At 39.7% G+C, this 24,668-nt stretch overlaps 1 protein-coding gene across 2 annotated transcripts in view; it reads right to left on the reverse strand.

Moving 5' to 3' along the window:
• Positions 1-205: 205 nt before the first annotated feature.
• Positions 206-24,668, reverse strand: part of amd1 (adenosylmethionine decarboxylase 1) — a 79,505-nt gene continuing 55,042 nt past the window's right edge. For both annotated transcript variants that reach the window (XM_043717243.1, XM_043717242.1), the window contains 2 exons: positions 11,224-11,348; positions 206-985 (listed from right to left, as the gene is read on the reverse strand). In XM_043717243.1, the coding sequence (XP_043573178.1) occupies positions 815-985; positions 11,224-11,348 (296 nt within the window). In that variant the 3' untranslated portion in view covers positions 206-814. The remainder of the gene's footprint in view (positions 986-11,223; positions 11,349-24,668) is intronic.

A 24,668-nucleotide genomic window follows, 5' to 3' on the forward strand; every position in this document is an offset into this window, starting at 1 on the left:
GTAAATGTTATTTTTGCCTCGCACAAGCCCATGTGTTGTAACCTGTATGTCTCACTCTGTCCAATTTTTTTTTCAACCTATAATCTGTATGGCCTTGCTTACAATGATCTGCCTCTACTGCTCACATACAAAGCTTTTCACTGTACTTAGGTACATGTGACAGTAAAATCAGTTGCAGTCAGTGGAATATTGAGGTACAAAGGTCTATAATATTGTAAAGTATTTATTCATGATGATGAATACTATTCAATGCTTTTTGAGATGACCTGGAATTTTGTTTACAAAATGTGTTTTCCCAGAGCATATAACTTATTAGATGGAGGAAGTTAATTTCAGCTTTGACTTTTATACAACAGTTTTGCTAATAGTATAGCTCTAATTTTTTTAAGTAAGTCTTAAATGTTTCAAGTTTAAAATCTATCAATGAAAATCGTGTGCACCAAATCGCTGCGTATTGTACAAAGCTATTACCTTAACAATATTGCACAAGTTACTGTACACAGAAACAAACAGAGAGAACATTGAAGAATCCTGCAGGTCTGGCAGCAACTGTGGAGAGAGATACAGAGTTAACATCCCAAGTCTGATATGATTCATCTTCAGAGTCTGGCTGCAATGGCAAGACAGTAAAAGCTTAGGGAGGCACGCCGGGAAGGTGGAGTAGAGAGATCAGCCATGATCTCATCGAATGGTACAGCAGGTTTGAGTGACCTACTCCTGCTCCAAATTCGTACATTCATACTCAGTTTCTCCATCCTTTTTAACTATGACATGCAAGCTGTTACAAACAGATGACTGTAATTGATGCAGTAATTCATGTTTCACTCTGTGCAGCTGGGATGGTTTCTCCTCTGCTGTGAAGTGAATGCTTGACGTAACTCACAAATACAAAGCTGTAGTTGTTGAACTGAGCGTACAGCAAATCTTTGCGCTTGAATCCATCCACGGCTGGAGGTGCCGAACAGGAGATGTGACATTTCAAACTCTGCGGGGAATCACCAAAATTAATTACCATGTCTGGACTTAGCAGTGTGCTACTGCTATAGATTTATAAGCATGTTATTTTCTGTTTGTGCTAATATACTTATTAAATCTACAGATCTAATGCTCAGGAATATAATATTCATTTCCTCTTAATAATGTGACAGCATCAAGTAATGTGAGTTCAGCTGGAACACGTGGTCAATACACTGCAGGGATTTCTGTTCATCTTCCTGCACCAGCAAGATGCTCAAAAACCCAAACACACACTCTTTCTCTCTCTGTGATGCTTTTTTAAAAAGAAAACAAACTGTATTTTGTTCCTTTCTGATTGACATAGTAATCATTTCTGTGTAATTTTAACTGATATATTCATTTCTCATGAAATCATAAATTACAGAACTCATAGAAAAAATAATTGCATTCATTACTAAATGGAGTTGATCAATTAGAATTAAGCCAACCCAAAGAGTTTAAAAATCATCGCAGATACATTCAATGGTTTTTGGGCAAAGGTGGTGTGAATGCCTTCAATAACTAGAGCAGCAGAACACAAAAAAGGAACAAATTTTATACCTAATTAATTTCATCTAACCTACTGTCTTCCTGGGGTCTAGATTAGATGCCTTCAAGGATGCCTGCCTTGAAGAAGTTTTCCTCCTCCCTCCACAAGAATATCAGTGAGGAGAAAGTGAGGACTGCAGATGCTGGAGATCAGAGCTGAAAATGTGTTGCTGGAAAAGCGCAGCAGGTCAGGCAGCATCCAGGGAACAGGAGAATCGACGTTTTGGGCATGAGCCCTTCTTCAGGAATATCAGTGAGTCTATGCTACTTTCTTCCCACCCCCACTCTCCTCTCATTTACCTCTCCACTCTGCAGGCACCCTGCCTCTATTCCTGATAACCTGAAAACGTCGATTTTCCTGCTTCTCGGATGCTGCCTGACCTGCTGTGCTTTTCCAGCACCACTCTAATCTAGACTCTGGTTTCCAGCATCTGCAGTCCTCACTTTTGCCTACTGTCTTCCTGGCCTGTTTACATTGTTTACTAACTGGTCCTAGGAATGGTGAAGCTAAATGAAATGTTCATGACTCTTATGAGTACAGGTCCGACCAACTCAATCTCTCTTCATCGGAGCACAGGAACAGAAGTAGGCCATTCAGCCCCCAAGCCTGTTCTACCATTTAATGGCTGATTTGTGAAATAACTCCATATTCCTGTCATTTATCTCTCTCAGATTTAAAATTAACAACTATTCCTGCATCAATTGCCATTTGTGGAAGAGAGTTCCAAACACCTACCACCCTTTGTGTGCAGAAGTGCTTCCTAACACCATTCCTGAACAGTCTGGGCCTAATTCTCAGTCTATCCTCAGTTCAAGAATCCTCATCCAGTGAAAATAGTCTATGTACCCTGGCTTTACCAGGAGACTGTCTTAAAGACTTTCATCAGTTGCCCCTTAACCTTCTATATTATAAAGAAAACAGACCTAATTTATATGCTCTTTTCCCATAACTTAACCGCTGAAGTCCAGGTATAATTGGCACAGCCCCGTATCTGCGTGGGTTTCCTCAGGGTGCTCCGGTTTCCTCCCACAATCCAAAGATGTGGGAATCGGTTGAATTGGCCATGCTAAGTTGCCAATAGTGTTGAGGGATGTGTGGGTTAGGTGCATTAGTCTGGGGTAAATGTAGACCAATAGGATAGGGGAATAGGTCTAGATGAGTTACTCTTCAGAAGGTCAGTGTGGACTTTTTGGGCCAAAGGGCCTGTTTCCACACTGTAGGGATTCTATGATTCAATGATAATTCTTGTAAACCTACATTGTACTTCCTCTAAGGCCAGTATGATACCCTGATCTGCGCACAGTATTCCCAGTGGGGTCTAACCAAGGTTTTGTATACCTACAGCATGATATCTCTGTCCTTGTTCTCAAGATATAAAGGCCAGCATTCGATTAGCTTTCTTGATTATTTTATGCATGTTTTCATGTCATTTTAAAGATCAATGCCCCTGAACACCCAAGTCTCTTTGGACATTCACTGTATTTAATGTTATACCATTCAGAAAGTACCATGATCTGTCCTTTTTCAGTCCAAAATAGATAGCCTCACACCTCCTTACATTCATTGAATCCCTGCAGTGTGGAAACACGCCATTCAGCCTATGCCAACTCTTCAAAGAGCATCTGACCCACACACTCTACCTTCTCCTTGTAACCCTGCATTTCCCCTGGTTAATCTACCTAGCCTGCACATCCCTGGACAATGCATGGCCAATTCACCTAACCTGCACAACTTTGGGCTGTGGGATCAATCCAGAGCAGATCCGCACAGATACGGGGAGAACATTTATACTCCAGACAGTTAGCCAAAAGTGGAATTGAACCCAGGTGCTGTGAGGCAGCAGTGCTAACCACTGAGCCACTCTGCCACCCATTGGCTCCATCTGCTATAATTTTGCATAGTCTGTCAGTATTCTTTGTGAATTCAGCAAATGTAAATATACGAGTTTCTAAGCCATTATCCATATCATTAATAAATAATGTGAATAATTGAGGCCCTAACACAGCTCCTCATGGGATACCACTGGGCACATGCTACCCATTTAAATTCATGGCTATTATTCCTACTCTCTGCCATCTCCCATTCAACCAATTTCCTGGCCATGTTAGTAATGTGCCCTCAGGTTCATGGGTTTCTACCATAGTTAACAGCCTCTTATGTAGAACCTTATCATTTGCCTTATGGAAGACCGTGTAAATGGCATTCCCCTGTCCGCCACTTGTATCTAGGAACTCTGAAAAATTATAGTTAGGGTATTGACAATGTGCTTCCCTACTTCCTTTAACACCATCAAATGAAAACCATCAGATTGTGGGGATTTGTCACTCTTTAATTTCATTAATTTCCTAATTACCAATATTTTACTTAATTTTATTTCATTCAGTCCCTGTCCTGATTCACTATTAATTTCCATGGGATCTCCAGCAACATTTCCTGCATTTTAATGTAAATACTGAGGCAAAGTAACTATTCAACATGTCCATCACTTCCATGTAGCCACTGACAATATCCCCATTTTCAGCCTTTATGGGCCAACATTGCTCCTGTCCAACCACTTGCCTTTTATGGAACTATAAAATTTCTTCTTATTGATTCTGCTGTCCCTGGCAAGTTTCCTTTCAAAATCCTGTTTAGTAGCTCTGAAAAGCCCTCTTGTGGTCCCTTTACTGGTCTTTGTATTTTTCCCATTTGACAGCATCTGTGTTTTTGTTTTGCATTTTTGTAAGCTCTTTCTTTTAGTTTTATGCTGTCTCTTATCTCTTTACTTGTCTTTGGTTGTTTTTTTTTTGCTCTGTGAAATGTAGCTTTTTCATTTCAGAGGTATAAATTGAGTGTGTATTGTGTTAAATGTTTCTTTAAACGTCCTCCACTATTCCTCAGTTGTTTTACCCATGAGTAGATTTTCCCAGTTTATTGTGGACAGTCTCTGTCTCATCAAGTTAAAGTTGGCTTTACCTAAATCTAAAACTCTAGTAGCTGATTTATACTTTTTGCTTTCAAATACTACATTAAACTCTGTCATGTTATGATCACTATTTGATAAATGTTCACACACAATTAGGTTACTAATTCAATCCGGCTCATTTCTCATTACTAAATCTAATATTGCTTGTTCCCTTGTTGCATCCAAGACATATTGGTGCAGGGAACTATCCCAAATACATTCCTGAAATTCAGAACCTTTCTGGCAGCTGCTTGTCTATCTCCCAGTCTAAGTTAAAGTTAACATCCTCCATTAATACTACATTGGCTTTGCACACACTCACCTGATGTCTGCATTTATACAGTCTAGAACTTCAGAGTTGCTACCAGGGGTATCTACACAAAAATTATTACAGTTTTAGATTATTTACTGTTCCCCAATTCCACTGAATGTTTTCTCTGCATTATATCCTCTCTTGAAGAAATTTTGTTTCTAATCAGTAAGGCAACTTCACGTCCGCTGCCATTTTTCCTGTCCGTCCTGTGAACCCTATACCCTGGTATATTTAGTTTCCAGTCCTGAGCATCATACAGCCAGAAGACAATTCCTCCATACCCAATACCAGCCTAGTGAACCTTCTCTGGACACCCTGAAATGCCAGTCCATATTTCCTTAGATAAGGAAACTTAACAACCTCCTTGGAAACCTAAAACTAACATCCTGAGTTCCTGGCAGAGCTTGCTTTCAGAAACAGTTTTATGTTGACAAGTGAAAATTCCCATTTCCAAACCCATTGCTTCAAACTCTATTACGCACTGGTGTTTGGTGACATCAGTCATCGTGTTATCTCTGGAGTACAACCATTTGCATGCCCACCCTTTGCTTATCCATGCCAACCTGACTACAAACCATCCGCCAACTGTGAACATAACCTTCACCTCTCCACATTTGTAAAAAAAGCACATTAAAAGGAAGTTTACTTCCTGGAGTAGAAGGCATGCAATGATGTGCTGTATCTGCAGTCTGCTGTGATGTGGTGTGTGAAAACTTTCAGAAAATATACTCAACGCGGATGGCAGGGCCTATGAAAAATACACTGAACCATGAGCTGCTTGTACCTGAATTGCTTCCCTAATGGTCTGCAATGAAAATGGAGTGGACATTTTGGGGTCTCTACTCACTTCCCCAATCCCTTGCATCAGATAAGAAATTCCCAGCTGAAAGACGTTTCTCAGAGGGACCTCAGAATCGCTCAGAAGCAGCTTTGTGCACTGAAGCTTAACTTTGGGCGGTTTTTAGTAGCTGCAGCACACAGTAAAAAGGAGCAGAGGCAGCAGTCAGATAAAATAATTATGTCTCTACCAGCCAGACAGTAGGGAAGTGTGTTCTAGCTGCATGGGTAAACCTGCACCTCCTACCCCAGGCCACTCTTCAGAACATAATAACAAATCATTTTGTCGCCATTCATGTCCACCTTTTCGAAGCCCAAATTAAGTCCAGGAAATGAGCATGTAGAAACTGTTGGTGTAAACTCTTACCCTCATGCTTCGTGGCAACTGGTTATTATAAGCACCACTAAACCACAAGCCCTGTCAGCAATCATCCGAATAAACTTCCTTTTGCATCAGTCGTATATTTTGCAGTTTAAAATGGATCTCAAAGTTTGCTCTATTTTACCTTTTAGATGTGGCCATGTCAGTATGTTAATGCATAAATGAAAAAAAAAATCCATACCAGACTTTGGAGGTTCAGAAATGTGCAATTAATTCAACTCTCATCGCTCCAGAAGTGCATTTGGATAATAGCCTCCATTTTTAAACTGACTACATAAATAAGAGTATTATAGATTCTGTTCCATGGGAATTATAATGAACCGTCAAAATTCATTTAATGAAATATATATCAGTAATAAAATCAACACCAGTATTTAAATCCCTCAACATTTCACTATTCAAAAGCAGTCTCACACTCAAAACCGACTAAGCAAAAAGTAACTATTTTGTAATATGATGTAATGGAGTCAATCTCAAAGTCAGAAGAAGAATTGGAAAATGTAATAACCGTAACTGGATAATAAGATGCAAGACTGAGGGCAACATACGGTCCATTAACCTCACTCTGTCATTTCATTCTGTATTTAGGACCTGGGTACGTTATTCTTTTTCTTTAAGTTAGGGGAAATGAAGATTGAATAAACAGATTAAATAAACATTCCAATTTACATGAGAGTAATTCGAACCATCTGTTCTCATATGTGATAATCACCAATGCTGAGTTTAGGGAGTTGTTACAGGCATCCATAGGAAGGCGGCAATGAGTTTGACAGTGAGGGAGGCTAATGCTGGAGCTCTCAGTGGCTCGACACTATTTCCTGATGCTCTCACATCTGCTCAATTTAAATGTATGAAAGTGGTGAAATACTGCCTCAGAATATTTGCAATTTTTTGTAACTTACAAATGATCTATGCCCCCATCTGAAAGTTGATTCAAGTGCAATGTTGAAATTCAGAAAATAAATCTAAATAATGACAATTCAAATAAATCTTCCTTTTAAACAATTGCAAATGATAAACAACCATTCAAAACACAGGGCAGCAGGTTGTTCTCAGACTGGTACAAAGCAACTGTGTGCATTTAACAACAAATACTGGATATCACAGTGGGTCAGGCAGCATTCATGGAAAGAATGCATACTAACGTTTCAAGTCTAGATGACTCTTCATCAGAGCTGTCTCCCAATAAAAAGTCATCTAGACTCAAAACACTAGCTTGGTCCCTCTCCATGGATGCTGCCCGACTTGCTGCGATCTCCAGTGTTTGTTGTTTTCAGTTCAGATTCCAACATTGCAGTAATTTGTTGCTATACTATGTACATTTAATATCCAGTTTTGGATATAATTCATGTTATTTCACATCATTTTCAATTTAGTTGAAAGTAATGACAATGCCTAATTAAATTGTGTAGAATACTGAATCTATGTGAATTTTAATACTGATTGGATCACTCAGTTTTGATTAAAAAAAGCTTTGCTTTCATAAAAAGTCTATCAAATTCAGAAGAAACCACGTGATAGGCTCTCAGATGCCACCTTAGTGTTGCAGCTAAATGCCTATTGAAACCAAAGTCAAGCTATCCCCAAATATAGGGATGAATTGTCTAATATCTGGATTTTGTAAGTGTCCTCCAATCCTTTCCAACTCTGTGCTTGCAGTTTTTATGTAGAGACTCATTGATATGCAATTTGCCACAGGCAAAAGCAATGCCATATGTCACCAGAAAGCGTTGTCTTGTACAGTAAGCGGGGTATTGACTTGCAGTGGATTTTAAATACCATGTCACAAACATCCTGTGTTAACTTAAAAAAAAATGATTGATCAGCCCACTGTGTAGTGAGAGGTTAGAAAAATAAATGTCGCTTCAAGATCTTGTGTGCTTGGAAAAACTGCATTTGAAGTTAAAGATTTCTGAAGGGAGAAGCCTCCTAGCAAGGCTGTCTTAATTGTAGATGAACCGCTTCCTGCTTAAATGTGTTGTTTATTTGACTTGATTTTATCCGTGAATTATGTTTACTGACTGGTGATAAATAAACCACCAAATCTTTTACTAAATTTTTGATGTTCTAACCTATTTATAAAAACAGTTTAATGTTTTACTGTACTCTTTGTTCCGAACACCCATCAGCATGAACCAGCGATGCCTTTAAAATGGAATGGATCCAACTAAGTAAACAACACACTTGGTTACACACATGTTACATGGATCCGATCCACGACGGTGCTATATATGTAAGATGCAACCCAAAATCTAATGTTCCACTCCAAACTCTCATTTCTTCACACATCAAATCAGTTCGCTTCTAAAATGATGGCCATTCACTTCATGAAACCTTCCATAAACTCTGACATCTATAACCAATTACAATCTGAAAAATCAAGAGGAAAATAGAAGGGAGGATCTTAAAAGCAATCACCAACTCCGATGAGAAGGTGCTGGGAAAACTACTAAACCCAAAGGCTGACAAGTTCCTAGGCCAATGCCCTCATTCTGGAGTCTTAAAAGAAGTAGCTACAGCAACAAAATAAGATTCCATACATTCTGCAAGTGTCCCAGCAGATTGTAAAATGGCCAATCTAACAATTTTATTCAAGAAAGAGAGAGACTGAAGTTAGTCCAGCAACTGTCCCAGGGAAATTGCTAGATTCCATTATTAATTATTAAGCAAAATAGAGCTCATGGTGTTGGATGTAAAATAGAAAGATAGATAGAAGATTAGTTAGCAATAGAAAATGGAAAGTGGGCACAAATGGGTCATTTTCAGATTGCTGGAATTAATTAAGATGAGGATATGTGTCATAAGGCTCAGTGTTTTGGGCCTCAATTGTTTCTAATTGTGGATGGCAAGTAGCTCAGTGGTTAGCACTGCTGCCTCCCAGTGCCAGGGACGTGGGTTCGATTCCACCCTCAGGCAACTGTCTGTGTGGAGTTTGCACATTCTCCCCATGTCTGCGTGGGTTTCCTCTGGGTGCTCCAGTTCCCTCCCACAGCCCAAAGATGTGCAGGTTATGTGAATTGGTCATGCTAAATTGCCCATAGTGTTCAGATATGTGCAGTTAGATGCATTAGTCAGGAATAAATGTAGAGTAATAGGGTAGGGGAATGTGTCTGGGTGGGTTACTCTTCAGAGGGTCAGTGTGGATATGTTGGCCCCAAATGGCCCATTCTCACCATATAGGGATTTTCTGAATTCAATGAAATAATTCATATCAATGACTAGGACAAATATATCAAAAGTATGATAACTAACTTTGCTGACGATACAGAGGTAGTAGGAAAGTAAGATTATGAGAGGACACAAAGAATTTGCAAAAGGGAGATAAACAGGTTGAGTGAATGGGCAAACCTTTGGCAAATAAGAGTATAGCATGGGAAAATGTAAACGTGTCTACATCTGACAGGAAAAGCAGCAGAGCAGCTGAGCAATCAGAATCAGGGTGTCCTGGTACATGAATTACAAGAGGTTAGTATGCAGATACAGCAAGTGATTAAGAAAGTAAATGAAACATTGTTGCTGGAATATAGAATGGAATTTTAAAAAGGTGTGTTGCTACAGCTTTAATAGAGTGTTTAGAAGGTCACATCTGAAGCACTGTATAAAACTTTGGTTTTCTTATTTAAAAAAAGGAATGGATGCATCAGACACAGTTCAGAGAAGATTCACTAAATTGGAACTCTGTTGGAATCACTCACATTCCTGGAATGGTGGGATATCTTAGGAGGCCAGTTTGGACAGACTGGGTCTGTGTCCACTGGAGTTTAGAAGAATTAGGTGATTTTATTGACACATGTACGATTGTGAGGGCAACTGACAGTGTGAATTCTAGAAGGATGCTTCTTTTTGTGGGAGCTGAGAGTGAGGAACATAATTTCAAAATAAGGTGTCTCCATTTAAGATGGTGATTAGATTTTTTTTTCTCAGAAGGTCTTTGGAACTCTTTCTCAAAGACATTGCAGGTGGGGTCATGGAATAACCAGAGGAAGATAGATCCTTGAGTCACAGGGTTTGTGGAGTAGACAAGAACATGGAGTTGACTATACTTGTCAGGCATGACCTTACTGAATGGCAGAACAGGCTCAAGGGGCTCAATGGCCTACAACTGTCCCTAATTCATATGTTCACGTCATGAAGCTATGGCAAAATACTTAGATAATCATAATCTGATCAAGCAGAGTCAATAAGACCTTTGTGAAAGAGAAATCATGCTGAATGCATTTATTAGGTAGTTGTTTGGTGATACAAAATTTGAGAATTGCTGAAAAAGATACATTTTGTGAAGCTTTTCATCTTACTCCCATCAGGACAATTCATGAGAATACCAATTCAAGGAGAAAACCAATATTTATACTACATGACAGGCAAGTAATGATTGATTAGCAAGAGAACTTTCGTTGGTAGAGGTGTTGCCATGGAGAAAGCACCAATTAAAGATAATTCATAATTAACTGCCAAGTTTTGTTTAAACATTATACCAAACAAGTTGGTCCTGAGAAGCAAGCCAGTAAATGATTGTCCCTTATTTTGTTGAGTTGAAACAGTTGCTGTGGATGTTCATGTTCTGTGTCTGTAAAGAACAGTGCTTTGGGTATTAACGCATGTCACATTCAGGATTATCCAACAAATGTCCAACTGTGGAAACACATCTATTGTTGGACACTGTGATATGGGCTTTGTAAGCATGGGGTGGTTATTTAAGGTCAGTAAATTGCTTGTGTAAACAGCCAAAGTGATATGCTGTTTGATACAGTCCATCAGTCTTGGGACATCCGGCCAACATACGTGACATCATACCTGTGCAAAAATTCATACATCACATGAGTAATGTTTCACAGGCAGAATTAGATTTTTGATTGCCAAGGATCTCAAAAGGTATAGGAGATGGATGAGAAAGTACAATCAAAGCTATTATCAGATGAGCAATGAACTTATTGGATGACAGTGGCAAAATAGGCTTGAGGGATCAAATGGCTTCATGTTTCTTCTAACATGTATGTTCATATGTTCAATACCATGTATCCAGTATTGGATACATAGTATTGAACATATGAACATACATGTTCACATTCTTTCTGAGAATACTGAGTTTTCAACATATCATGTTCCATCATGTAGACTGGATCTACACATGCCACTAATCTAGATTTACAAAAGTGACTTTACAAAATAAAACGATTACAAACTCACTAGTTGGAACTCACCTGGTTCGCAAACAGTGTTGTAACAAACTTCTCCAGCTTGAAGATGTCCGCAACCTTTTTAATCAGTTTGGTGTAAGAGTTCAAAGCGAGATTAGTTTCAAAGCCTACATAAGAGAAGTCAGGTTCTGGTGTGATGTGAATAGTCCAATATGTTCCCAGAGATTATGAAAAGACAAAGAGAAAAGAGCTGTCATAGAATGGATGCATTAACGAAAAAGCCAGACAAATAGCAGCTCATGCAGCAAAAAATATAAACCAGCAGTATTTACCATCGCTTGGAAAAACAACACAGGAAGAAGCGTGCATACATCTTCAAATCGAAGCTCGAAAGCTTTCTTGTAAAAATGTGGCAAATGCATTTTTCGGTTTAATATCCTCAATATTCTGCACAGATTGTTGAATATTTACAGGTAATCCTGGCAGCTCCGCCAGAAATTCCTAATTGCAAGACACTGTTAAAATTGACAACCTGAACAGTGAGAAATCATTTACTCAAAACCTATGTGAACATGATTATATCTTGACTTCTCCTGTTCTTGCTCCTTAGTATCCTGATCAAGCAACACCTTGATTTTAAAGTTGTATGTGCACATCCCTCTGTGGTTTCGCTCCTCCTTATCTTTGCATTGTCCTCCAGACCCACAATCTCCCACAATATCAGTGCGCACCCAATTCTGACGTCTTCAGCATGCCTGATTTTGTTCAAATCCCTGATGAGAAATGTCTCGAACTGTTCTCTGACATTAAAGGTGCTAAACAAATACAAGTTGATCTCATTATTATACGCTGACTTGACAGGAGTCATGATAATACAGATGTTCCTGTTGGATTGTGACAAAGATCTCTTTGATTTACATGTCTGATACTGTTCAATCTTATAAACATGTAATAAATTCTTCGTAAAACACAACTCAACTATGCAGGATACTGTGTCAATCTATAGTGTCTTATGAAGTATCTCAAACAGCCAAAAGCACTTCATAGAAAGTGAATTACTTGAAAATTCATTAACTGTTTTTCTGTAGATAAACACTAAAACATTAATTTTTAAAACTGCAAATATGAGATGTCGTTAGGGTAATAACAACAAAGTGCTTCACAAGGGCATTATACCACAAAAATGGCACTGAGCCAAATGAGAAGATATTACAGCAGGTGACAAAAAAGCTTAATCAAAGAGGGAGTTTTAAGGAACATCTTAAAGAAGGAAATAGAGATGGAGAGGATGGGGGTGGGGTGGGGGTGTTGCAGGATTTGCAATGCAGGCAGCTGAAGAGAGGGCCATCATTGGAGGACTGATTAAAATTGGAGATTCTTAAATAATACATTAAGATTCCACAAAACAGTACTGAAGTGAAGTCACAGTATATTTGTTTTTGGTGGCATTGTTCAATAATAGATTGTTGTAACAAGGGGAGCAGATGGTGTAATGATACTGTCACTGGGCAAGGAATCAGAAGCCTAGGCCAATGTTCTGTGTGCATGGGGTCAAGCCCCATCTTGGCTACTTTTTAATCAAAATTAGAATTTTGTCATTTAAATTTAATTATTAAATCTGGAATATAAAGTTAGCCTCAGTGAAGGCTACCTTGAAACTCTCATTCATTAGTTTTTACAATAATGTTCTTTAAGGAAGGAAATCTGCCATCAATACCTGGTCTGGCTTCTAGAAGACTCCAGACTCAGAACAATGCAGTTGACTCTGGATTAGCCCAGTGAGGCATATAGTTGTAACAAAGCCATCATAAATGTCTCATTCCTGATGGACTGCAATAACTGAAGGCAGCAGATCACTATCACTTTCTCAAGGGCATTGAGGGATGGGCAATAAATGTTGGCCTAGCCAGTGACGTCCATGCCCAATAAAATGATTTTTTAAAAATCAAGACCAAATTCCCGCCGTAATTCAGATAGGGCAAAGGAACATGTTATGGCAACATGAAGCATCTATAACAGCTAGTGTTTTGGTTAGAGTAAGATATTGAAATACAGGCATCTTTACAGAAGTAGAAACATGCATTTCCATGGAAAAATCTAGTTACTAAATTCATTTTGTATATATCTCAGATGAAAATATTTTTGACAATAAATTAACACATCAAAATATAGAGTGTATGTATATTTATGCTTATGATATTGATGTAAATGCAGAGAAATACATGTAGTGTGTGTAGTTGTAACGTGGTCAGGCAGCTGGACATCATAGAATGAGTTCCCTGATTGGGGCTGTTAATCTGGTCCAATCAGGGAGCCCTGGCTGACATAAATGGATGAACGTCAGGGATACTGGGCTACCTATGTGCCCGACTAAGTGAGTGGCAGTGCTATTGTCAAAGACTATGCATTTGTCAATAAAGGATAATTGGTAATGGAGTGCTGGCCTCTGAAGAGTTATTTCACTGTCTGCTGTGATTATTCTGTTTTCACTCAACATTTAAAGATAAAGATTGTATGCTCATTATTAAACTAGTTTTTGTGGGAGCTCACTGTCTTCACATTGGCTGCTACATTTCCTACATTAGAGCAACAATAATCCGGTGCTCCCTTGGCTGTAAACTGCTTTGTGATATCTTGAGATTTTGAAAGATGCTCAATTATTGAAAATTTCTGCTTTACTTTTTCATTCTTCCGAAGAGAATGGTTAGATTTTTGTGAAACAAAAAATTTTGTGATGGACAAGTTGTTAAGTAAACGTGAAATTTTAGTTTCCCTTCCACAAAAGGAACTGGAGTAAAATCGACAATGATCTTATTGAACAGTGGAGAAGGCATGATAGGCTGAATGGATCGTTGCTCTCATTTCTTACTCTGTTCCACTCCACCAGATAATTGGAAGGCGAGACTGGTTGTTGGGAAAGTAAAAGTATGCTTCTTTAAGAGCTTTCAGGCAGACAGGACAATTATCCCTTGCTGATACTGAAGGACAACCCACTTTGCTGCATTGTTCACTCATCACTCCACTGTTAAAGTCTGTTCCACAGTCGACAATTCACAGCACAGGATGGCAACAAGACCGCACAATTTCAATGCTCAGTAAAAACATGAGACTGCTTGGAACTCTTTCTCTGTAATTTTGTGGCACTTTCTGCTATCAAACTCTGCAAAGCATTCCCAACGACAAATGTACTGGCACCTTTGGCATCGCCTGGAAGACCAGTTTTTTATGGCCTGTTAGATTTAGCAGCAATAAAGAACAGCAAACTCCACACTCTATCATTAATTGGATCAAGTGCTTCTGAACTCCAACAGCAAACCGACTAAAAAATACGTATTTGAAATCACAAGCTTTCAGAGCACTGCCCCTTCATCAAGTGAAGGAGCAGCACTCTGGAAGCTTGTGACCTCAAACAAACCTGTTGGACTATAACCCAGTGTTATGTGACTTCTGACCTTGTCCACCCCAGTCCAACACCAGCACCTCCACATCATTTCTCAGGTTCTATAGTGAATCGAAGGCTGGTTGCTGACAAGGTATTTACCCGATCTATTAAACTGTCCATGGAAATGAAAGATATTGAAACAGCACAATCTCAAACCAGTGATAATGACAGGAGGGAGACAACAGAAGTGACAAACAGGGAGCGACCAGTGGGACAATTTAGCTGACTTGTCTGTATGGGTGAGGTCAGATTCTGGGACATTTTCAACTCACTCAGGTTAAGAAATCAGAAATAACCCATGCCAATTTGGGAAAAGCAAAATCTGGGAAACCCCTCTCAACCCAACCACCATTTCCCCACAAAGGATTATCAAAACTAGACCAAGACTCAACTTTAAACCTGATTATAGAAAAAGATACAGAGAATGCTGGAGGAACTCAGCAAGTCTGGTCACATCTGCAAACAGAGAAACAGCGTTAATGTTTTGAGAAGGTCTGACTCTTCTCCAGAACCTTCCAGAAGTCAATGATGAAATTCTACCTCACAAAACTACTCTAATCCATTGCAAACAGGTCAGTGTCCTCTTCAGCTCAAACAGCAGAAGTAGTAGTAACTTTTGGAATACTACGTACAGTTCTAGTTGCTCTGCTATAGGAAGGTTATTACTAAATTGGAGAGGGTGCAGAAAAAATTCACCAGGATGTTGCCAGGACTGGAGTGTTTGCATAAGTAGAGGCTGGATAGTCATTGTCGTAGTCATAGAGATGTACAACAGATCCCAACTTGTCCATGCTGACCAGATATCCTAACCTAACCTAGCTCCATTTATCAGCACTTGGTCCATATCCCTCTAAACCCTTACTGCTGTCTTATGGTAATTGCTTGCAAGTGTTTATCCCAAAGGTGTTCTGCGTAATTTTAATCAAAGTACAAATCAGATTCCCTTTTCTTGAATTTTACCTACGTATAACAAATTCTTTTAATAGGCTGCAAAATCTCAAAATATTTTTTATCACCAGTTCAATAAAGTATTTGGATTTTTAATTATCTAGTTGAATACGTACATCTGTTTTCAGTCCATTCACTGAGTAGCCATAAGGGTTGAACATTGTTGCATTTATAACAGGGATCAGGTCATGTATCCCACTTATCTGAGGAGACAGATTATTTTAGGAAAGTGTAAGGAACACAATGTGCAAGTTGTACATTTCAAATCATTTGCAATCAGTCTTTATGAAACGTTTGTTTCAGGACTGGAGTTTTAGAATTCTGAGCATTTCAAAATGTTTAAAGATCCAAATGACAAATCAACAGAATGATTTCAGTTTTTAATTTGTTTCCTGTCTTTATTCTGCAAAATAAGCTACAGTTCATCTGATTTGAAGCATGAAATTGATAACTAAGAAATTGCATATTTTCTAAGTACACTGTGCTTAAATGCTTTGAAATTACACCTTTAATTTCTCTTTTATAATATTTCATTTGCAATTGTATTCCCCAAAAAGGGCAGAGCAATTAAATTATAACATTCCATTGTCTTGGATTCCCTGAATCATAAGCACAGAGAGTTCCTTGGCAAGAATTTGTTGAGTTCTCAGTAAGTGAACAGACATGAATATTACATGTTAATTCACCATTTACTGAAGTGAGTCAGGATCACTTCTCACCATGTGTCAGAAACCAATGTCTTTCATTGTAAGGAGATCGAAAATTTTTTTGCATGTCCCAACTTCACTGATGAGACCAATCGTCAAGAATAGACAACTTTGCAATTGTTTATACTGAAATTTGAAACAATAGTGCAGATAAAAATATTAATTTTTTATTCTGTTACATCGATCCTTTCAAACCACTAGGTGTTGTGTTTGAAATCAACTACCCTAGACAGCTGTGAACTCAGTCATTAAGTCTCTCTCTTCTCATGTATTAGAGTTGATCTTTCTTTGCACTTTCTCTGTAGCTGTAACAGTGTATTCTGCATTCTGTTCTATTAGCCTAACATAATTACATAATGATTTGGAGATGCCGGTGTTGGACTGGGATGTACAAAGTTAAAAATCACACAACACCAGGTTATAGTCCAACAGGTTTAATTGGAAGCACACTAGCTTTCGGAGCGACGCTCCTTCATGGGAGCGTCGCTCCGAAAGCCAGTGCTTCCAATTAAACCTGTTGGACTATAACCTGGTGTTGTGTGATTTTTAATAATTACGTAAGGTATGATTTATCTGGGACTAGCAAATAAAACAATATGTTTCACTGTATCTCAGTACATGTGACAATAATAAATCAAATCAAAGTGTGTTCAGGACTGAGATCCAAAGGTTTTTGGGCTGAGGGAATTAAGGAATATGAGAATAATGCAGGAAAGTGGGATTGAGGTAGAAGATCAGTCAAGATCTTTTCAAATGGTGCAGCAAGCCAGTTGACTGATTCCAGCTATTATTTCTTATCCATGAGGCTGATGTGTCCACCTTCTCTTTAAAAGCATGTTTCTAGATCTATTAAAAATATACAGAAGTCACAAAAGCATGAAGTTCTAAATCAGACTAAAACAATAAATTGCTGTCTAAATGTTTTTCATGAATCATTAATGACAGATTTCCATCATCTACAGTGAAGAGGGAGATGGCACAGGGCAGGGTTACACTAGGCACACAGACACACAAGATGGCCGCAAGATCACAATATGGAGAGAAACAGCAGAGCAGATACAGACACTGCCTGAGGCCACCAGAATGCCAGCACACTGCACTCACAACCCAGTTGATTAGTTTAAGGCAGGTGGGGGAGAGAATACACATGAGTAACGTACACTGCCCGCCGAAGTGTCTGGGTCAAGCCACCACCTTTTATAGAAATGCTAACAGCTTAATACAGACTCAATACAAAATGCTAATAGCCAGGGCTGCAGTAATCGTTCTTCTTAGGCAAAGTGATTAGTGCCCATTACTATAGCAATAGATTTCCGTGCAGATATTGAAACTGACAATGACCACATGGAAATTGACAAAGGTTGCGCTGGAATTGACAAAGACTGTGTTGAAACTATCAATGATTCTGCAATGATTGCCATAAACCAACCATGTTACAAAGACAATAATCTCATCACTGACCTATTGTATCACAAGATGTATAAAAGTATCTTGACATGTGCTCTGGGTCAAGAGAAGACTCGCAGCTGACCACTGTGCTGTTGGTGTCTCTCTCTCTCTCTATCTCTTTCTCCCCAGAGCTCCGGTATTTCCTTGTGCAATGAACTCTGTCATTGAACCCTGATTCTGACTCCAAGACTGTGTTTGTCCCCACAACATACAGTATTAATTTTACAAAAATTAAATTCAAATTTTCCATTTATATGTCCATTTCCATGTGTCTGAATGATTGAGTGAGAGAGAGCGAGAGAGTGTGTGAGTGTGAAAGATTGCATATGTGAAAGTGAGAGTATCTGTGATTTAGTGAGTGAGTGAGAGGGAGCTATGGGGTAAGTGGGTCAGTGAGTTTGGACGATTGAGTCAGTGGGTGAGCAAGTGTTAATAATTGAGCGTCTGTGTGTGTGTGTATGTAAGCAGTTGAGTGCGTGATTGAATAAGTGGGTAAGTGAGTGTATCGGTGGATGACTGTGTGTGAGTGAGTGTGTAAGTGAGTATGTAAGTGGATGAGTAAGTGAGTGTATAGGTGGATATGTATGTGTGAGAGTGTAGAGTAGTAAGACATTTATTGTTAGGTTACAACTTCCATTCCACACTTTAGTATCACACCTTTTTTGCTGGTAAAAGTGTAAAGAAAATGTAATACAACTGTATAACCGTTCGCATTGGGAAAATTATCTAATAAGTACTTAATTTTACTTTGTTCCCTCTCCATGTAGTTTTACTCAGGCTTCATTGTACTCTTGGCAAAAGTGAGAACTGCAGATTCTGGAAACCAGAGTTTAGATCAGAGTGGTGCTGGAAAAGCACAGCAGGTCAGGCTGCATCCGAGGAGCAGGAAAATCAATGTTTCGGGCAAAAGCCCTTCATCGGTACTCTGCCAATGCTGGTCATCCTTACTGTCCGTCATAATATTGATAATAAAAAGATTTAGAAAGGAAGGTTCACAAATTAGGAAATCACCCTGGCAGACAAATAAATGTAGGTACTACCCCAATGTTTACACTTGCAATTTGAAGACAAATCCATATTTCCAAAAGATTTGTTTATCTTGCTGATGTGCAAGATTAATTTTGCAAAACTCCATGGTTCTGTCAGCGAATTAAAATTATGTTTTGAATTAACCTGATGATTATTTTCATTTTCTTGGGCAAAAACAGATATTAAAATACCTTGGGACTTCTGATGTGGAAACACAGCATTTTCTGGAAGTTTTCATGACGAATCTTTGCATTTGGTGTTCACTGAAAGTCCTGCTTCTCCCTTTAACTTCCAAATGGAAGGAACATTGCCAAGTGAATATTTATATTTGGAGGTGAAATTTATTTTATTAAACTAGCCATGTGTTCTGGAAAAGCCCTATCTGAGATATCGAGTGAACACTATTTATTTATCATCTTGTAGCAAAATTTACTCTTCACAAATTATTCATAAAACAGTTAACATGACACAAAAGACCCAGAGTGTCTAAACCCAGTGTTATCATTTCCAACAGCAAAGCCCTCTAAGATCTGTGTACCTAAATCTCCAGCCCCTTGAACATACTGTTTTACTTGTTCCATCATTAACAGTCATGCCTTCAACTGCTTCCAGAATTCCCTCCCTAACCCTGTCTCATCTTTCTGTCTCATTTTCCTCATTGAAGATGCTCCTCAACATTTTCTTCTTCAAAGATTTGTTATCTAGCCTGTCGACGCTCCACTCATACTATTTGTACTATCTTTTAACACTCTCTATTGCCTGGAATTATCTTGCCATTATCTCTCTGCATATAAACTCTGTGCCTGTGCGCTTCCCTTTACTTCACCTGATGAAGGAGCAGCGCTCCAAAAGCTTGTGATATCAAACTAACCTGTTGGGCTGTAACCTGGTGTTGTGTGATTTCTGACTTTTACCACCCCAGTCCAACACTAGCACCTCCATGTCATCTTAAGACCATCATTCAATGTTCCATCATTCAATCATGGCTGATAAATTCCTCAACCTCTTTCTCCTGCTGAGGTGTCAGTGGGGGAGCACTTTGGGGCCTGCGACCATAATTCTATTAGTTTTAAAATAGTGATTGAAAAGGATAGACCAGATCTAAAAGTTGAAGTTCTATTGACATTATTAGGCAAGAACATTCAAAAGCTGATTGAGGGCAGATGTTTGCAGGTAAAGGGACGACTGGAAAATGGGAAGCCTTCAGAAGTGAGATAACAAGAGTCCAGATTTAGATTACTTTTTAGATTTCCTACAGTGTGGAAACAGACCCTTTGGTCCAACTAGTCCACACCGACCCTCCAAAGAGTAACCCACCAAGACCCACTTCCCTCTGGCTAATGCACCTAAGACTATGGGCAATTTAGCATTGCCAATTCACCTAGCCTGCACATCTTTGGACTGTGGGAGGAAACCGGAACACCCACAGGAAACCCACATAGACACAGGGAGAATGAGCAAACTTCACACAGACAGTCGCCGAAGGCTAGAATCGAACCTGGGGCCCTGGGACTGTGAGGCAGCAGTGTTAACCACTGAGCCACCATGCCACCTCGTGGTGGGCAAGTTGTTGGAGGGAATCCTGAGGGACAGGATGTACATGTATTTAGAAAGACAAGGACTGACTAGGGATAGTCAGTCAACATGGCTTTGTGCATGGGAAATCATGTCTCACAAACTTAATCAAGTTTTTTGAAGAAGTAACAAAGAGGATTGATGAGGGTAGAGCGGTATATGTGATCTATTTGGACTTCAGTAAGGTGTTCAACAATGTTCCCCATGGGAGACTGGTTCGCAAGGTTAGATATCATGGAATACAGGGAGATCTAGCCTTTTGGAAACAGAACTGGCTCAAACATAGAAGACTGAGGATGGTGGCGGTAGGTTGTTTTTCGGACTGGAGGCCTGTGACCAGTGGAGTGCCACAAGGATTGGTGCTGGGTCCACTACTTTTCATCATTTATATAAATGATTTGGATGTGAGTATAAGAGGTATAGTTAGTAAGTTTGCAGATGACACCAAAATTGGAGGTGTAGTGGACAGCGAAGAGGGTTACCTCAGATTACGACGGGATCTTGATCAGATGGGCCAATGGGCTGAGGAGTGGCAGATGGAGTTTAATTTAGATAAATGTGAATTGCTGCATTTTGGGAAAGCAAATCTTAGCAGGACTTATACATTTAATGGTAAGGTCCTAGGGACTGTTGCTAAACAAGGTGACCTTGGAATGCAGGTTCATAGCTCCTTGAAAGTGGAGTCGCAGGTCAATAGGATAGTGAAGAAAGCATTTGGTATGATTTCCATATTGGTCAGAGTATTGAGTACAGGAGTTGGGAGGTCATGTTGCAGCTCTACAGAATATTGGTTAGGTCACTGTGGGATTATTATGCGCAATTCTGGTCTCCTTCCTATTGGAAAGATGTTGTGAATATTTGAAAGGGTTCAGAAAAGATTTACAAGAATGTTGCCAGGGTTGGGGGATTTGAGCTACAGGGAGAGGTTGAATAGGCTAAGGCTGTTTTCCCTGGAGCGTTGGAGGCTATGGGGTGACCTTGTACTGGTTTATAAAATCATGAGGGGCATGGATAGGATAAATAGACAAAATCTTTTCCCTGGAGTGGGAGAGTCCAGAACTAGAGGGCATAGGTTTAGGGTGAGAGGGGAAAGATATAAAAGTGACCTCAGGGGCAACGTTTTCACACAGAGGGTAGTACGTGTTTGGAATGAGCTGCCAGAGGAAGTAGTGGAGGCTGGTACAATTCCAACATTTAAGAGGCATTTGGATGGGTATATGGATAGGAAGGGTTTGGAGGGATATGGGCCAGATGCTGGCAGTTGGGACTAGATTGGGTTGGGATATCTGGTCAGCATGGACTCTATAACCCTTGATCCCCTTGGTACTCAAGAACCTATCTATCTCTGTCTTAAATATACTCAATGACCTGGCCTCCACAGCCTTCTGTGACAATGGTGAATGTATGAAATTCACTCTCTGGCTGAAGAAATTTCTCCTCATCTCCATTCTAAAAGGTCTTCCCTTTACTCTGAGGCTATTTCCCTAGGCTCTAGTCTCCCCTACCAAAGGAAACATCTTCCCAACATCCACTCTGTCCAGACCATTCAGTATTCTGTATGTTTCAATTAGATCCCCCCTCATCCTTCTAAACGTCATTGAGTATAGACCCAGAGTGCTCAAATGTTCCTCATATGTTAACCGTTTCATTCCTGGGACCATATTCATGACCTCCTCTGAATATGCTCTAAGGCCAGTACATCCTTCCTGGATTATGTGGCCCAAAACTGCACGCAATACTCCAAATGTGGTCTGACCAGAATCTTATAGAGCCTCACAAGTACACCCCTGCTCTTATATTCAAGTCCTCTCAAAATAAATGCCACCATTGCATTTGCCTTCCTAATTACTGACTCAACCTGCAAGTTTACCTTGAGAGAATCATGGACTAGAACTCCCAAGTCTCTTTGAACTTCAGACTCCTGAATTTTCTCCCCATTTGGAAAATAGTCCATGTCTCTGTTCTTCCTTACAAAATTACATGACCTCACACTTTCCCACATTGTACTTTATCTGCCACTTCTTTTTCCATTCTCATAACCAGGGCTTATGCCCGAAACATCGATTCTCCTGTTCCCTGGATGCTGCCTGACCTGCTGCGCTTTTCCAGCAACACATTTTCAGCTCTGATCTCCAGCATCTGCAGACCTCACTTTCTCCTCAAATCCTTCTGCAGCCTCCCCGCCTCCTCAATGCTACCTGTTCCTCTACCTATCTTTGTATCATCTGCAAATGTAGCTAGAATGCCCTCAGTTCCTTCATCTAGATCCTTAATGTATAAAGTGAAAAGTTGTGATCCCAACACTGAGCCTTGCAGAACACCACTCAGCTGCCATCCTGAGAAGGACCCTTTTATCCCCACTCTCTACTTCCTGCCAGACAGCCAAGCTTCTATCCATGCTAGCACCTTGCCTCTGACACCATGAGTCCTTATCTTACTCAGTAGCCTCCCATGTGGCACCTTGTCAAAGGCCTTCTTGAAGTCCAGGTAGATAACATCCATTGGCTCACCTTGGTCTAACCTGCTCCTTACTTCCTCTTCTTCAATGGCCAAGCTTTTGGCCATCTACCCTAATCTATATGAAGGGGACTTTGTGTTATATTGCATTTAAAAGTGCTTCAGGGAAATGTCTTGGGATTTTTTTTAATCATAAAGATGCTGGAGAAATGCAAATTGTTGGTATGGACTGGGTGCTCTGACTTTAATTCTTGAAGGATCCTGAGGAGTGTAGTGAGTTAAGTTCCATCTTTAATCACTCAACACCGGTTTTGCTGATCCCAAAATTCCCTCCAGCACAATTTGGCTGCATGCTTGCACTTTTAATTCCATCAATTCCAGGTCCATCCCCTGGCCTTGCAAAACAACATCCCAACCACTCACCCTAAACAACCACAGCCAACCCAATACATACTGCCCATCACATTACTGCGTGTCCTCACTTTCAATATTCCCCTGCTCTGGAATTAAACAGCCATGTAAAGATAAAGCTCCAGCTAGAATTCCATTAGTACTGACAGACATTTCCAGCCAGTTACTGGAATAACTTGTCTTACAGCCAGAAGGAGCTCGGTTTGATTCTGCTACTCTGTTTCATATTAGTGCTGGAATCAGTACAGCAGGGAAAGGGCCGGACGGGTACTCAATGTATGACTGACTGCATTAGTAATCAGCATTAAGCTGTCCTCATAGATACAGGCAGGGGACAAAACGTCGTGACTGTTAAGCACAAGTCTGCTTAAAACTGAAGTACCAGTGAAGCAAGAGGGAGTGACTTATAATCGAAAGAAAGTTATCCCCATGCCAAGTCACAATTTCTTTCTCGTCTGTGCTGCACTAAGCCATTTGCTTGAGGTGTAAATGGATAAATGAAATAAAAGGGATTTAGCTGAGGATCAGAATTTAGGATTCAATCTGACTACTAGTAATATCATGTCCTGGTTTATCATTTCACAAACATTGATCATCGTTTTACTCAAGAGAATGTACAGTACAGACCTATATTTAATTAATGAAAAAGTAAAGTTATTTAATATATATTTTTATTTTCATTGCATTCCTGTCAGCTTGATGGAAAACAATACCCTGATGTTTCTGCACTTCAGGAGAGAACTGACATCCTAAAATTAACAGGCTGACATTGGCAGCAATTGTTCAATATACGAATATCTTGTTTATCCTGCTATCAATATAGTATTCATTGTGATTTATAGGATACTAGTTGCTAATAATTATATCCTTTCATCACTCGTTGCCTATTCTGAATGAATGTTTAAAGTAGAAATTTTCTGACGTGAAGCTAAAGTTATTTTGTTTTTCAAATTCTCTGCCTCCCACCCTCTCCAGCACCTCACCTCCCACAATATTACATTTATATGCTTGACTCTCTAATTCCTGTTCTTGCCATGGTAGTATTGCTCATGTGTAGGGTGGGAGGATGGCCTGTTTTCAGCTTCTGTTGATGCTGCTGTGTAACCAGCAACTTTTTTTTTTAATTTCAAAAATATACTTTATTCATAAAATAATTTGATGGTCTGTACAGTTGGTCATGCCATACATATGTAAACATGTACATACAGAGATCAGAATTTATCATTTTTATACAGGTCTGTACATTTTTCAATCATATGCCCATATGATTAGCTGAGGCGTCAGCAGAGCCCAAATGACTGCATGGGCCCCCTGTTCTTCATTAGGCAGGCAGACTTTACACTGTGGTCTTTCCCCACCGTGCCTTGGCGGCAGCTGCCCCAAGCTTTAGTGCGTCCCTCAACACGTAGTCCTGGACCACGGAATGTGCCAGTCTGCAACACTCAGTCGGGGTCAACTCCTTCAGCTGGAAGATCAGCAGATTTCGGACC

Source organism: Chiloscyllium plagiosum, chromosome 27 (genome assembly GCF_004010195.1).
Source record: "Chiloscyllium plagiosum isolate BGI_BamShark_2017 chromosome 27, ASM401019v2, whole genome shotgun sequence".
Taxonomy (NCBI): Eukaryota; Metazoa; Chordata; class Chondrichthyes; order Orectolobiformes; family Hemiscylliidae; genus Chiloscyllium; species Chiloscyllium plagiosum.